Here is a 15,163-nt window from a genome sequence, read left to right as displayed (position 1 = left end):
TGGACAAGGATAAGAGTGGTCCGAGGATGAATGTGCTAAATTGGGGGAAGGCTAATTATAACAATATTAGGCGGGAACTGAAGAACATAGATGGGGGCGGATGTTTGAGGGCAAATCAACATCTGACATGTGGGAGGCTTTCAAGTGGCAGTTGAAAGGAATACAGGACCGGCATGTTCCTGTGAGGAAGAAAGATAAATACGGCAATTTTCGGGAACCTTGGATGACGAGTGATATTGTAGGCCTCGTCAAAAAGAAAAAGGAGGCATTTGTCAGGGCTAAAAGGCTGGGAACAGACGAAGCCTGCGTGGAATACAAGGAAAGTAGGAAGGAACTTAAGCAAGGAGTCAGGAGGGCTAGAAGGGGTCACAAAAAGTCATTGGCAAATAGGGTTAAGGAAAATCCCAAGGCTTTTTACACGTACATAAAAAGCAAGAGGGTAGCCAGGGAAAGGGTTGGCCCACTGAAGGATAGGCAAGAGAATCTATGTGTGGAGCCAGAGGAAATGGGCGAGGTACTAAATGAATACTTTGCATCAGTATTCACCAAAGAGAAGGAATTGGTAGATGTTGAGTCTGGAGAAGGGTGTGTAGATAGCCTGGGTCACATTGTGATCCAAAAAGATGAGGTGTTGGGTGTCTTAAAAAATATTAAGGTAGATAAGTCCCCAGGGCCTGATGGGATCTACCCCAGAATACTGAAGGAGGCTGGAGAGGAAATTGCTGAGGCCTTGACAGAAATCTTTGGATCCTCACTGTCTTCAGGGGATGTCCCGGAGGACTGGAGAATAGCTAATGTTGTTACTCTGTTTAAGAAGGGTAGCAAGGATAATCCCAGGAACTACAGGCCGGTGAGCCTTACTTCAGTGGTAGGGAAATTACTGGAGAGAATTCTTCGAGACAGGATCTACTCCCATTTGGAAGCAAATGGACGTATTAGTGAGAGGCAGCACGGTTTTGTGAAGGGGAGGTCGTGTCTCACTAACTTGATAGAGTTTTCCGAGGAGGTCACTAAGATGATTGATGCAGGTAGGGCAGTAGATGTTGTCTATATGGACTTCAGTAAGGCCTTTGACAAGGTCCCTCATGGTAGACTAGTACAAAAGGTGAAGTCACACGGAATCAGGGGTGAGCTGGCAAGGTGGATACAGAACTGGCTAGGCCATAGAAGGCAGAGAGTAGCAATGGAGGGATGCTTTTCTAATTGGAGGGCTGTGACCAGTGGTGTTCCACAGGGATCAGTGCTGGGACCTTTGCTCTTTGTAGTATATATAAATGATTTGGAGGAAAATGTAACTGGTCTGATTAGTAAGTTTGCAGACGACAAAGGTTGGTGGAATTGCGGATAGCGATGAGGACTGTCGGAGGATACAGCAGGATTTAGATTGTCTGGAGACTTGGGCGGAGAGATGGCAGATGGAGTTTAATCCGGACAAATGTGAGGTAATGCATTTTGGAAGGTCTAATGCAGGTAGGGAATATACAGTGAATGGTAGAACCCTCAAGAGTATTGAAAGTCAAAGAGATCTAGGAGTACAGGTCCACAGGTCATTGAAAGGGGCAACACAGGTGGAGAAGGTAGTCAAGAAGGCATACGGCATGCTTGCCTTCATTGGCCGGGGCATTGAGTATAAGAATTGGCAAGTCATGTTGCAGCTGTATAGAACCTTAGTTAGGTCACACTTGGAGTATAGTGTTCAATTCTGGTCGCCACACTACCAGAAGGATGTGGAGGCTTTAGAGAGGGTGCAGAAGAGATTTACCAGAATGCTGCCTGGTATGGAGGGCATTAGCTATGAGGAGTGGTTGAATAAACTCGGTTTGTTCTCACTGAAACGAAGGAGGTTGAGGGGAGACCTGATAGAGGTCTACAAAATTATGAGGGGCATAGACAGAGTGGATAGTCAGAGGCTTTTCCCCAGGGTAGGGGGGTCAATTACTAGGGGGCATAGGTTTAAGGTGAGAGGGGCAAGGTTTAGAGTAGATGTACGAGGCAAGTTTCTTTACACCGAGGGTAGTGGGTGCCTGGAACTCGCTACCGGAGGAGGTAGTGGAAGCAGGGACGATAGTGACATTTAAGGGGCATCTTGACAAATATATGAATAGGATGGGAATAGAATGATACGGACCCAGGAAGTGTAGAAGATTGTAGTTTAGTCGGGCAGCATGGTCGGCACGGGCTTGGAGGGCCGAAGGGCCTGTTCCTGTGCTGTACATTTCTTTGTTCTTTGTTCTTTGAGATGGATCTCAATTTTAAGTTGAAACCATTTATGTACTTACACAACTTTGTTCTTTCATATAGGTTTGGTCTGTGGCTGTTATGCTTCTGAGTAAGAAATTTAAGCAGTTGCCACATTTACTCGCTGTTAATTTGCTGCTTGCCCAGGTAAGGCCCTTAAATTATTAATTATTAGGGTCAAATTTTGTGGTATAACATATTCATTGAGAAATAGTTGGGCTGGTGGGCATTGCACATTTTCTGCAGGTACTTCAACTGAGGGAAATGTTAGCAGAATGGAGCAAATCCCAACGTTGAGCTAACAAGCTGGTCCCAGACTCTCATTTGCTGACAGCAAAACTGGATCAACAATTTTACCACAGACAGCCTCCTAATTGACCCCCAACCACTGCAAAATGACCTTTATGTCAATTGCCCAGCACACAGTCCACCACAGAGAAACGTCCCCAATGGTGTGACTGCACTGGGAGGCTATCTTGATGCAGCTCCCTGGAATTTTACTGACACCCACCACCCCCTTCCAGCCTGTTGTCTAGGCTGATTTTGGAAGGACAGTAACTAAGAAAAGGAGGCTCTGTTAATTAGGGATGACATGAGTACAGTAACGAGAGATTACCTTGGTTCTAAAGATCAAGATTTAGAGTCTGGGTAGAGATGAGATTGGGGCGGCAGTGGTTGGCACTATTGCTTCACACGCCGGGGTCCCAGGTTCGATTCACAGCTTGGGCCACCTTCTGTGCAGAGTCTGCACGTTCTCCATGTGTCTGCGTGGGTTTCCTGCTGGTGCTCCGGTTTCCTCCCACAGTCCAAAGATGTGCAAGTTAGGTGGATTGGCCGTTCTAAATTGCCCTAAATGTCCAAAATGGTTAAGCGGGTGGAGGTGTGGGCTTAAATGGGGTGCTCTTTCCAAGGGCTGGTGCAGACTCGATGGGACGAATAGCCTCCTTTTGCATTGTAAATTCTATGTCTGTGTCTAAATAGCAATGGAAGAAGTCATTTGTGGGTGTAGTTTATAGGACCATAATAGTAGCAAAACTGTAGAATGGAGTATACAGGAAGAAATAATGGGGCTTTGTAAGAAAGGTGCAGGTTGAGCATCCCTTATCCAAAATTCGAAAAGCTCTGAAATCTGCACTTTTTTTCAAGTGAATTTAATTATATTACAATGAGACAGCATTAATTAATGACTTCATAGTGAAGGAGCATCAAGGCAGCAGTGATCATAACATCATTGGATTTTGCATTCAGTTTGAGGGTGAGAAGAGCCATTCTAAGACCAGTGTTTTAAACTTAAATAAAAGCAATTACAAACGTGTGAATATAGAACTGACTAAAGTAAACTGGGAAATTAGATTAACGGGTAGGGCATTAGAGACAGACATTAAAGGAGATATTTCATAACACTTATCAAGAAAGAAAGAGTCCAGGAAAAGAATGCACTATCCGTGGCTAGCTAAGGAAGTTAAAATTAGTACCAAATTGAAAGAAAAAGTGCACAATTCTGTGGAGTAGTGGTAGGTAAGAAGGTTGGGAAGAACTTTTATAAAACAATGATTGAAACAAAATGAGGGAGAAATTAGAGCATGAGAGAAAATTAACTAGAAATGTAAAATTAGATCGTAAGAATTTCTACAATTTTTAAAAAAGGAACAGCATAATTAAAGGGACAGAGTAAAAATAGGGAATTAATAATGGAGAATAAGGAAATGGTGAAAGCATTGAATGGATGAGGTGAAATGGATTATTTCCCTGTGTTAGTTCTCACTCCACATGACAGAAGCCCAGTCTGATAGCTATATTCATCAGTGCTGAGTGGGGCAGCACCAAATCACTCTTGGTGATGGATCTTGCACAGTGGGTAGCACTGTTGCTTCACAGCTCCAGGGTCCCCGGTTCGAATCCCGGCTTGGATCATTCTGTGTGGAGTTTACACGTTCTCACCGTGTTTGCATGGGTTTCTTCCGGGTGCTCCAGTTTCCTCCCACAAGTCCCGAAAGATGTGCTGTTAGGTAATTGGACATTCTGAATTCTCCCTCCGTGAACCCGTACAGGCGCCGGAATGTGATGACCATGGGATTTTCACAGTAACTTCATTACAGTGTTAATGTGAGCCTACTTCTGACAATAAAGATTATTATTATGAGCATGATTCTCCCAAAAGGGATCAAAGTCCCCGAATGAGCACGTTTAGCCGTATGTTTCCTGACACTCGTAGTACCACGAAACACATGGCTATTCAACACGATTTGTGTTGGGACCTGAACGCGGGACCCGTGGCCAAGGCTGCTCATAGCCCCACTTTTCACAGTGGCGAGCTCTGCTCGCCAGAACTCCCCATTGAAGCGGGGTGGGCAGCACGGTAGCATAGTGGTTAGCACGATGGCTTCACACCACCAGGGTCCCAGGTTCGATTCCCGGCTTGGGTCACTGTCTGTGCAGAGTCTGCACGTTCGCCCTGTGCCTGCGTGGGTTTCCTCCGGGTGCTCCGGTTTCCTCCCCCAAGTCTCGAAATTAGATAATGTGGACATTTTGAATTCTCCCTCTGTGTACCTGAACAGGCACAGGAATGTGGCGACAATGGGATTTTCCCAGTAACTTCATTGCAGTGTTAATGTCAGCCTACTTGTGACAATAATGCTTATTATTGTTATTTTAAAAATCGGGACTTCATTTTTAAATGGCATCCCAATCCCCAAGGCCCCCAAAACAATCCCCGACCTCCCCCCAAGCCCGAATGCAATATGGGAGCTTTCCTACTAGTGGCAAGCTAGAGTGCCCTGATCCAAGGATTACAGACAGTTGTACTTTTGGGTTCGATTATACGAAATATACCAACCAAAGGTGTACATTTGTTTCAAAATTACCTGTGCCCATTTACAATGAATAATTAGGATTACATGATGTGGCACGGTGGCACAGTAGTTAGCACCGCTGCCTCACTGCATCGAGGCCCGGGCTCGATCCCGACCCCGGATCACTGTCCGTATGGAGTTTGCACATTCTCATCGTGTCTGCGTGGGTTTCGCCCCCACAACCAAAAGATTTAGATTTAATGTCATGTGTACCGAGGTACAGTGAAAAGTACTGTGTGTGTACAGTGCAGGCAGATTGTTCCATACCTGTAAAACATATGACGTACAATAAATACACAATGTATATACATAGACATAGGCATCGGGTGAAGCATATGGAGTGTAGTGCTACACAGTAGAGAAGGTGCGTGGAGAGATCAGTTCAGTCCATAAGAGGGCCAGCGGGAAAGAAGCTGTTTTTCAATCTGTTAGTGCGTGTCCTCGTGACATTTGTACCTTCTGTCCGATGGAAGAGGTTGGAAGAGAGGAAACCCCGGGCGGGATGGGTCTTTGATTATGCGGCCCGCTTTCCCGAGGCAGTAGGAAATGTAGACAGAATCAATGGATAGGGTTCACGTGATAGACTGGGCTGTGTTCATGACTCTCTGTAGTTTCTGATGGTCCGAGCAGTTGCCAGACCAGGCTGTGATGCAGCCAGATAGGATGCTTTCTATGGTGCATCTGTAAAAATTGCTAAGAGTCAATGTGGACATGTCGAGTTTTCTGAGGAAGTATAGGCATTGTTGTGCTTTCTTGGTCGTAGCGTTGGTGTGGGTGGACCAGGACAAATTGCTGGTGATGTGTGCACCTAGGAATTTGAAGTTGTCAGCCATCTCTACCTCGGCACCATTGATGCAGACAGAGGTGTGTACGACAGTTCGCTTCCTGAAGTCAATGACCAGCTCCTTAGTTGTGCTCTTTGAGGGAGAGATTGTCATTGCATCATGCCATTAGGTTCTCTATCTCCCTTCTGTACTCTGACTCATCGTTGTTTGAGATCCGACCCACTATGGTCGTGGTATCAGCAAACGCGTAGATGGAGTTGGAGCCAAATTTTGCCATACAGTCGTATGTGCACAGGGAGTATAGTAGGGGGCTAAGTACGCAGCCTTGCAGGGCCCCGATATTAAGGAGGTGTCATTGTTTATTCTTACTGTTTGTGGTCTATGGGTCAGGAAGTCGAGAATCCAGTTGCAGAGGGAGATGCCAAGTCCTAGATTTTGGAATTTGGATATGAGCTTGGCTGGTATTATGGTGTTGAAGGCGGAGCTGTAGTCAATGAATAGGAGTCTGTTGTAGGAGTCCTTTTTGTCGAGATTCTCCAAGGAGGAGTGTAAAGCCAGGGAGATGGCGTCTGCTGTGGACCGGTTGTGGCGGTATGCGAATTGCAGTGGATGTGCAGGGTTGGTGGATTGACCATGCTAAATTACTCCCTAATTGAAAAAACTAAATTAAAAAGCATTACATGACGCATAACATATGAGTATAGTCATCCAATTGAAATTTGGATACATCTACTTAATTATAATATCACCAAACGCATATTTTTCTCTGTTTATCTAATAACTTCCAGATATAGGTATGATAAGAATATATTTTGACCAGTGATGTATAAATTCCCTTCCCCATTGTTCCTTGTTGTAGTGAACACACATAAGCTGCACAGTGTTCAATTGAATCCTTGTATGCGAATTGTGTAAAGAAGCTTTCTCTATAATCTGGTCCTTGGTTGTTGTCTGTGGATAGTCTGAGCTGAAACAACTGTTTTCTCATCACTAGTTTTCCGTCTTTGAGGATTTAGCAGCATGTGTGGCTTTCAACTTGTATGATTTCTAATCCTTTCAAGGGATAAAAGAAAAATTCAGCTTACTTTGTAGAAATAAAAGTCAATTCTGATTCTTATTCTCTCAATAAACTGAATATTAATCACTTTGTCCATTGATTAATTGTTTTCCAGACCATGGTGTGTTTGGGAATGATCATGTGGTATATTATCACCAAGCAAAATAATCTTCTGGGTCAAGTCCTGGTGTTCATTGTGCTATATAGTTCTTTGTATAGTACATATGTATGGACAGGTAAGGTGCCTAAAATCTAATTAATGTTAGAAGGCTGTTTCAGCCCATTCAGTTGCCTTTCCTCATTTGTATGTTGTAATAATTTCTTGCATAAGTCGGTAATGGAGTTGCTCTGGGAGCCTTCAACATTGACTCCAGATCCCAGGAAGTCTCATGGCACGATGATGAAAACAAGAACAAGAAAACTCCCTACTGTTTACCACATATTAGGAGTGTGATGGAATACTCTCCACTTGCCTGGATGAGTACAGCTCTAACAACACTCAAGAAGCTCTAATATCATTCCCAAGGACAATTAGGAATGAGCAACAAATGTAGGCCGAGCCAAAAATGCTTGCGTCCCATGAAAGAATAAAAAATAGTACAGGACAAAGCATCCTGCTTAATTGGCACCACAGCCACAGCCTTCAACATTCGCTCCCTCTACCACCAGCTCACAGTGGCAGCAGTGTGTACTATCTACACGATGCACTGCAGCAACTCTCCAAGGTTCCTTCGACAGCACCTTCCAAACCTTTGACTTCGAAAGACTGGACAGCAAATGTATGGGAAAACCACCACCTGCAAGTTTTCCTCCAAGTCACACACTATCCTGACTTAAAATTATAGCGCGGTTCCTTCACTATCACTGGGTCAAAATCCTGGAAATTCATTCCAAACAGCACTTTGGGTGTAATTATGCCACATGGATTGAAGCGGCTCACTACCACCTTCTCAAGGGCGAGATCCAGATCGTGCCGGACGGAGCGATTAAAGCGACTTGCCATCGGCCTGGCGCGGAGCCCAATTTGGGGCTCATGCAAAATTCACTGATTGCGCCCGAATCTGTGCCGGACACATCAGGGTTTCTAAATTGCACCAGTAGTGATATTACCTGATGAAGGAGCTGAGCTCTGAAAGCTAATGACTCCAAACAAACCTGTTGGACTTTAACCTGGTGTTGTAAGACTTTTATTTTAAGAACAGATAGCCTATCTGATCATTTATTTCATTAATTTGGTCTCTGATTAACAACAGTTAGTTCAGTGAGTTCTTGCAAAATGATTTAAAATGTCCCCAACCAATTTCTTTTAATAGGCCTCATAGCACTGTCATTACTTCTGTTGGAGAAAAATGCGTTCAAGCAAAGAGGATTCTTCATTGTTGCAGGATGGGGGTGAGAAAACTTTGAATTTTCCACTTTTAATCTTTGCTCCAAAAGGTTTTTTGGGAGTGGGAAATTATTTGCGTTTTCAAATCTTATCTGTGGGTGCAGGAAACAACAGTGTAATTCAACCATAAACTGAAGACGGGGCAGTGTAACATCCTTTTCTGTGTTGCTATCACGGAGGTAATGGGTAGGATTCGCCCTTTGGGACCTATGGGCGAGATTCTCTGCCTCGTGACATCACAAACGAGAACCGCGATTGGGCGGAGCATCGGGCGCCGGGCCAAATTATAGGTCCACGCCCGGCGCCGAATCGAGTGCCTTGCTCCAGTCCCTGCCTGGTGACGATAACTAAGTTTGTACCCTGCGCCGGCATGCAAAACCGCCATTTACATTAATTTCAATGTCATTAGCGCATTTGACCCAGTATGCTCTGGGGCTCCGCAATTCTCCGCCCCACTCAGGAAGTCATGTGGGCACAGTTTACTACAAACAGGGATGGGATTTCATGGGTGCTGAGGGTGAGAGAGAAGGTAAGCAAAGTTAGAATTTTTAAAAAAAACTGTAGCGCTTCCTGGGATGTGGCTACCAGGGCGGCAGGGTGTAGCGGGGTGTGACTTGCTGTTAGCTTCATGGATTCGTGGTGTCCTCCTCAGGATCGGGGTAGAACAAAGAACAAAGAAAATTACAGCACAGGAACAGGCCCTTTGGCCCTCCCAGCCTGTGCCGATCCAGATCCTTTATCTAAACCTGTCTTCTATTTTCCAAGGATCTACTTCCCTCTGTTCCTCGCTGTTCATATATCTATCTAGATGTATCTTAAAAGATGCTACCATGCCCGCCTCTACCACCTCCGCTGGCAAGGCATTCCAGGCACCCACCACCCTCTGCGTAAAAAACTTTCCACGCACATCTGTGAGAGCATTGAGGAAGAACTAGGGAATAGGGACAGTGGGGCTCTGAGGCAGAGCAGACAGGGAGAAGTTGCTGAACACAGAGGGTCCGGTGGCCTGAAGTGCATATGTTTTAATGCAAGAAGTATTACGGGTAAGGCAGATGAACTTAGAGCTTGGATTAGTACTTGGAACTGTGATGTTGTTGCCATTACAGAGACCTGGTTGAGGGAAGGGCAGGATTGGCAGCTAAACGTTCCAGGATTTAGATGTTTCAGGCGGGATAGAGGGGGAAGTAAAAGGGGAGGCGGAGTTGCGCTACTGGTTCGGGAGAATATCACAGCTGTACTGCAGGAGGACACCTCAGAGGGCAGTGAGGCTATATGGGTAGAGATCAGGAATAAGAAGGGTGCAGTCACAATGTTGGGGGTTTACTACAGGCCTCCCAACAGCCAGCGGGAGATAGAGGAGCAGATAGGTAGACAGATTTTGGAAAAGAGTAAAAACAACAGGGTTGTGGTGATGGGAGACTTCAACTTCCCCAATATTGACTGGGACTCACTTAGTGCCAGGGGCTTAGACGGGGCGGAGTTTGTAAGGAGCATCCAGGAGGGCTTCTTAAAACAATATGTAGACAGTCCAACTAGGGAAGGGGCGGTACTGGATCTGGTATTGGGGAATGAGCCCGGCCAGGTGGTAGATGTTTCAGTAGGGGAGCATTTCGGTAACAGTGACCACAATTCAGTAAGTTTTAAAGTACTGGTGGACAAGGATAAGAGTGGTCCTAGGATGAATGTGCTAAATTGGGGGAAGGCTAATTATAACAATATTAGGCGGGAACTGAAGAACATAGATTGGGGGCGGATGTTTGAGGGCAAATCAACATCTGACATGTGGGAGGCTTTCAAGTGTCAGTTGAAAGGAATTCAGGACCGGCATGTTCCTGTGAGGAAGAAGGATAAATACGGCAATTTTCGGGAACCTTGGATAACGAGAGATATTGTAGGCCTCGTCAAAAAGAAAAAGGAGGCATTTGTCAGGGCTAAAAGGCTGGGAACAGACGAAGCCTGCGTGGAATATAAGGAAAGTAGGAAGGAACTTAAGCAAGGAGTCAGGAGGGCTAGAAGGGGTCACAAAAAGTCATTGGCAAATAGGGTTAAGGAAAATCCCAAGGCTTTTTACACGTACATAAAAAGCAAGAGGGTAGCCAGGGAAAGGGTTGGCCCACTGAAGGATAGGCAAGGGAATCTATGTATGGAGCCAGAAGAAATGGGTGAGGTACTAAATGAATACTTTGCATCAGTATTCACCAAAGAGAAGAAATTGGTAGATGTTGAGTCTGGAGAAGGATGTGTAGATAGCCTGGGTCACATTGAGATCCAAAAAGACGAGGTGTTGGGTGTCTTAAAAAATATTACGGTAGATAAGTCCCCATTGCCTGATGGGATCTACCCCAGAATACTGAAGGAGGCTGGAGAGGAAATTGCTGAGGCCTTGACAGAAATCTTTGGATCCTCACTGTCTTCAGGGGATGTCCCCGAGGACTGGAGAATAGCCAATGTTGTTCCTCTGTTTAAGAAGGGTAGCAAGGATAATCCAGGGAACTACAGGCCGGTGAGCCTTACTTCAGTGGTAGGGAAATTACTGGAGAGAATTCTTCGAGACAGGATCTACTCCCATTTGGAAGCAAATGGACGTATTAGTGAGAGGCAGCATGGTTTTGTGAAGGGGCTGTCGTGTCTCACTAACTTGATAGAGTTTTTCGAGGAGGTCACTAAAATGATTGATGCAGGTAGGGCAGTGGATGTTGTCTATATGGAATTCAGTAAGGCCTTTGACAAGATCCTTCATGGTAGACTAGTACAAAAGGTGAAGTCACACGGGATCAGGGGTGAGCTGGCAAGGTGGATACAGAACTGGCTAGATCATAGAAGGCAGAGAGTAGCAATGGAAGGATGCTTTTCTAATTGGAGGGCTGTGACCAGTGGTGTTCCACAGGGATCAGTGCTGGGACCTTTGCTCTTTGTAGTATATATAAATGATTTGGAGGAAAATGTAACTGGTCTGATTAGTAAGTTTGCAGACGACACAAAGGTTGGTGGAATTGCGGATAGGGATGAGGACTGTCGGAGGATACAGCAGGATTTAGATTGTTTGGAGACTTGGGCGGAGAGATGGCAGATGGAGTTTAATCCGGACAAATGTGAGGTAATGCATTTTGGAAGGTCTAATGCAGGTAGGGAATATACAGTGAATGGTAGAACCCTCAAGAGTATTGAAAGTCAAAGAGATCTAGGAGTACAGGTCCACAGGTCATTGAAAGGGGCAACACAGGTGGAGAAGGTAGTCAAGAAGGCATACGGCATGCTTGCCTTCATTGGCCGGGGCATTGAGTATAAGAATTGGCAAGTCATGTTGCAGCTGTATAGAACCTTAGTTAGGCCACACTTGGAGTATAGTGTTCAATTCTGGTCGCCACACTACCAGAAGGATGTGGAGGCTTTAGAGAGGGTGCAGAAGAGATTTACCAGAATGTTGCCTGGTATGGAGGGCATTAGCTATGAGGAGTGGTTGAATAAACTCGGTTTGTTCTCACTGAAACGAAGGAGGTTGAGGGGAGACCTGATAGAGGTCTACAAAATTATGAGGGGCATAGACAGAGTGGATAGTCAGAGGCTTTTCCCCAGGGTAGGGGGGTCAATTACTAGGGGGCATAGGTTTAAGGTGAGAGGGGCAAGGTTTAGAGTAGATGTACGAGGCAAGTTTTTTACGCAAAGGGTAGTGGGTGCCTGGAACTCGCTACCGGAAGAGGTGCTGGAAGCAGGGACGATAGTGACATTTAAGGGGCATCTTGACAAATACATGAATAGGATGGGAATAAAGGGATACGTACCCAGGAAGTGTAGAAGATTGTAGTTTAGTCGGGCAGCATGGTCGGCACGGGCTTGGAGGGCCGAAGGGCCTGTTCCTGTGCTGTACATTTCTTTGTTCTTTGTTCTACCTCCCTTAAACTTTCCCCCTCTCACCTTGAAATCATGATCCCTTGTAATTGACAACCCCACTCTTGGAAAAAGCTTGTTGCTATCCATCCTGTCCATACCTCTCATAATTTTGTAGACCTCAATCAGGTCCTCCCTGATTTGGTGGTAATTTGGTGGTTTGGCTCAGACTACCTCAGACTGCATTATTTGTTTTAAACGCGCCTATTTTGTACGAGTTACAAGGCCCTGGCGGCTCACTCTGCTAACTGCTAACTGCTCACTGTATCCTGTAAATGTTTACAGATACTCAGGTGATTTTGGAGCCCACCCAGGCCACCCCTCTGGAAACCCTCAGACCCCAACTGGCCCCCAGATACACATCAGACGTGGAGACGGCCTGCTACCTATCTTCCATTCTGACCTGTGGTGCCTTTGGTGGCCCTCCTCTGGAGTGCCTGGACCTGGATGAGCCCAGCCGACTTGCAGGTTTCACAGGTGATGGGGTGCCAACCTGTTCTGCACGCTGCCCATGAGATGCACTAGTGTCAGGTGGGGGATTCAGAAGCGCTGAGGTGTTCCAGCATCTCCCCTGCGAGAGGCGCCAGCACAGGCCACATCACTTCTTCCTTCCTTGGGGTGCCCGATGGCCCCCGGCAACTCCATGGACGGAGCTGAGACCGGAGTGAGCTCCCGAGGCTCCTCCATCAACTGGCGCAGCCAGTCCTGGTGATCACTCTTGTCTCAACCAGGGTCTCGATACCAACAACCAAGGAGCACAGAGACTGAGCCATGTCCCTCAGTTCGTGAATCATGTCCCTCATGCGCCTCGGTCATGTCCCACTGTGTATGTCAGCACCCGGCCAATCGCCCTGATGCTTTAACTGGCCCAAGTTCTGGAACGCCGCAGAATGTCCATGTGGGCCCGGTACATGGCTGACTGTGACTGGGCTCCCGTGGCCTGAGTGTCAGCTGCACAGTGTGCCCCAAGCCTTGGACGTCTTGACCCATGACTGTGACTTTTCGATTCAAAGTTTCCACTGCGGACGCCACCCGTTCAGTGTTGGCCTGGGTACCATGCATCGTTGACACCAGCTCTTGCACCTGAATGCAGTTGGACTCCACTACCTGGACCTGCAGGTGCTGGAAGGTTGTTGACACTCCCTCCTGTAGATCCTGGCTCTGCGACTGCATCTCCACCAGTGATGGGAGATACTTCCCAGAAGCATGGCACCCCTCCTGACTACAGCTGATTCCTGGGATTGTGCAGCCCTCCCTGCCCACTCCCTCAGGAGTCCCTACCTCTAAATGATGTGCTGCAGCATGTGTGATGTGGGCACCAGAAGGTGACCCAAGAGCCTCTTCACTAAAATGCCCCACCAATGTGATAGTATCTGCGTTGGCGTGGGGTGTTGGCGAATGCAGTGCTTAGAAGTTGATGTCGTCCCCGGACTGATCCTCTGGGGTGTGCTGGGTTATGGCTGGTGTTGCCTTTTCTGTGGTTCTGCTGTAACTACGGCAATCAGTGAGTTTGCCCTCCTTTCTTTTGATATCTATATTCTAATGCTCAGAGTCGCCAGGTATCGAATGATACCACCACAAGGTTCAACCGGCTATCGATCAAAAAGCTAAACACCAGTTAGTTAGTTCAAGGTCAAGGGTACTTTATTTACACACAATTAGTCATGCAACATAAACACTACTAGATAACTGCACCTATCGACTATGACAACCTGTACTTAACTTCAAGCACCCGGCTTAGGTCAGAGGAACAGTGGCCGCTGTTCGATTCTGGATCTATCGAGTCTGGAGAAGTAACTGCTGCTCAGCTGGGCTCATCCGTCTGGTAGCGAGCGTTGAACTTGGACTTGCTTCTGGTGGTGCTGCAATTGGAGATGGTCGTAGCCGGGGCGCCAGGTCCAAAAGAGGACGAACATATGGCGGACTCTCTTCTTCTGGTTGGGGGTTTTCGGGCTCTTTTGGGTGGTCCTTCAGTTTGGACCCCACTAATTGGATGATCCCCGATCACTATGTTCGATTTCTAACCAATAAATGGGCGGGTGCCTGGATGGCTGGGTGTGTCCCAAGCGGTCACTGACCCTGTTGTTTACGCTTCCCTAGAACAGGGAGTGGCGCCGAAATGTCTGGGACTGTACCGGTCACTCAAGTACCAGTCCTTTGTCATGGTGGAGATGGGCCATTGTTATGGGTCAGGGTTTAGAGAGCCCCCAAGTGTATCATGGAGTTCACCTGACCCACAACTTTTAATAGATTGTGGTATGGGGAGCACACTGCTCACTCTACAGTTATGGTACAGCAGAAATGGACCAGTATTTTTTTAAACAAAGCAATATATATTCTATGAACTCAAGTTAACCTTTTCAAAACAAACAGTGAACATCTTAGCAACAATTAATTCAAATTCAACCCCCAAAGAATACAACAGAGTAATTCTTTAAGCTATCCTTTTAACATCCAAAATACTTAACAAACCTTTAAACAGGAGCACATTAGGTTCACATTCTATTGAGAACATTTATAATTCTGAATTCACCAAATGATCCAGAGATAGTCTTTGGATGGCAGAGATCAACAGGACAGCTCTTTGTTTAACTTCAGCTGCAGTCACTGGAAAACCCAGACACACCCAAGCTTTTTCTCAAAGTGAAACTAAAAAGCAGAACCAGAGCTCAGCTCCACCCACACTCTGACATCACTGCAGTAACATGAGCAGCCAAACATTTCTTAAAGCGACATCCTCATGACACCTCCCCCAAGAAAAAGAAAATAAACCATCAACTTCAAAATGGTTTCATTTTTCACCTTTTCACCATCCTTTAAGAAATGCACACAGTAAATATACTTTTTCGTTTCAAAAAAACAACACACACAAACAGGTATAATAATAGTCCATTTTTTTTTTTTGTTCTTCCTCCAACTGAAATCTTTCTCGATTGACAGTCTCTTTGAACAAGAA

The 15,163-nt window shown here is 46.0% G+C and overlaps 1 protein-coding gene across 3 annotated transcripts in view; it reads left to right on the top strand.

Annotated features, from left to right (window-relative positions):
- Nucleotides 1-15,163, top strand: part of LOC140391655 (lysosomal cholesterol signaling protein-like) — a 163,617-nt gene that overhangs the window by 79,641 nt on the left and 68,813 nt on the right. For all 3 annotated transcript variants that reach the window (XM_072476355.1, XM_072476365.1, XM_072476375.1), the window contains exons 6-8: nucleotides 2,302-2,385; nucleotides 7,048-7,168; nucleotides 8,246-8,324. In XM_072476355.1, coding sequence (XP_072332456.1) covers nucleotides 2,302-2,385; nucleotides 7,048-7,168; nucleotides 8,246-8,324 — 284 coding nt within the window. The remainder of the gene's footprint in view (nucleotides 1-2,301; nucleotides 2,386-7,047; nucleotides 7,169-8,245; nucleotides 8,325-15,163) is intronic.

The sequence above is a fragment of the Scyliorhinus torazame genome, chromosome 2, assembly GCF_047496885.1.
Source record: "Scyliorhinus torazame isolate Kashiwa2021f chromosome 2, sScyTor2.1, whole genome shotgun sequence".
Taxonomy (NCBI): domain Eukaryota; kingdom Metazoa; phylum Chordata; class Chondrichthyes; order Carcharhiniformes; family Scyliorhinidae; genus Scyliorhinus; species Scyliorhinus torazame.
Note: the sequence above shows the minus strand (reverse complement) of the source record. Positions and strands in the feature narration are given on the sequence as shown.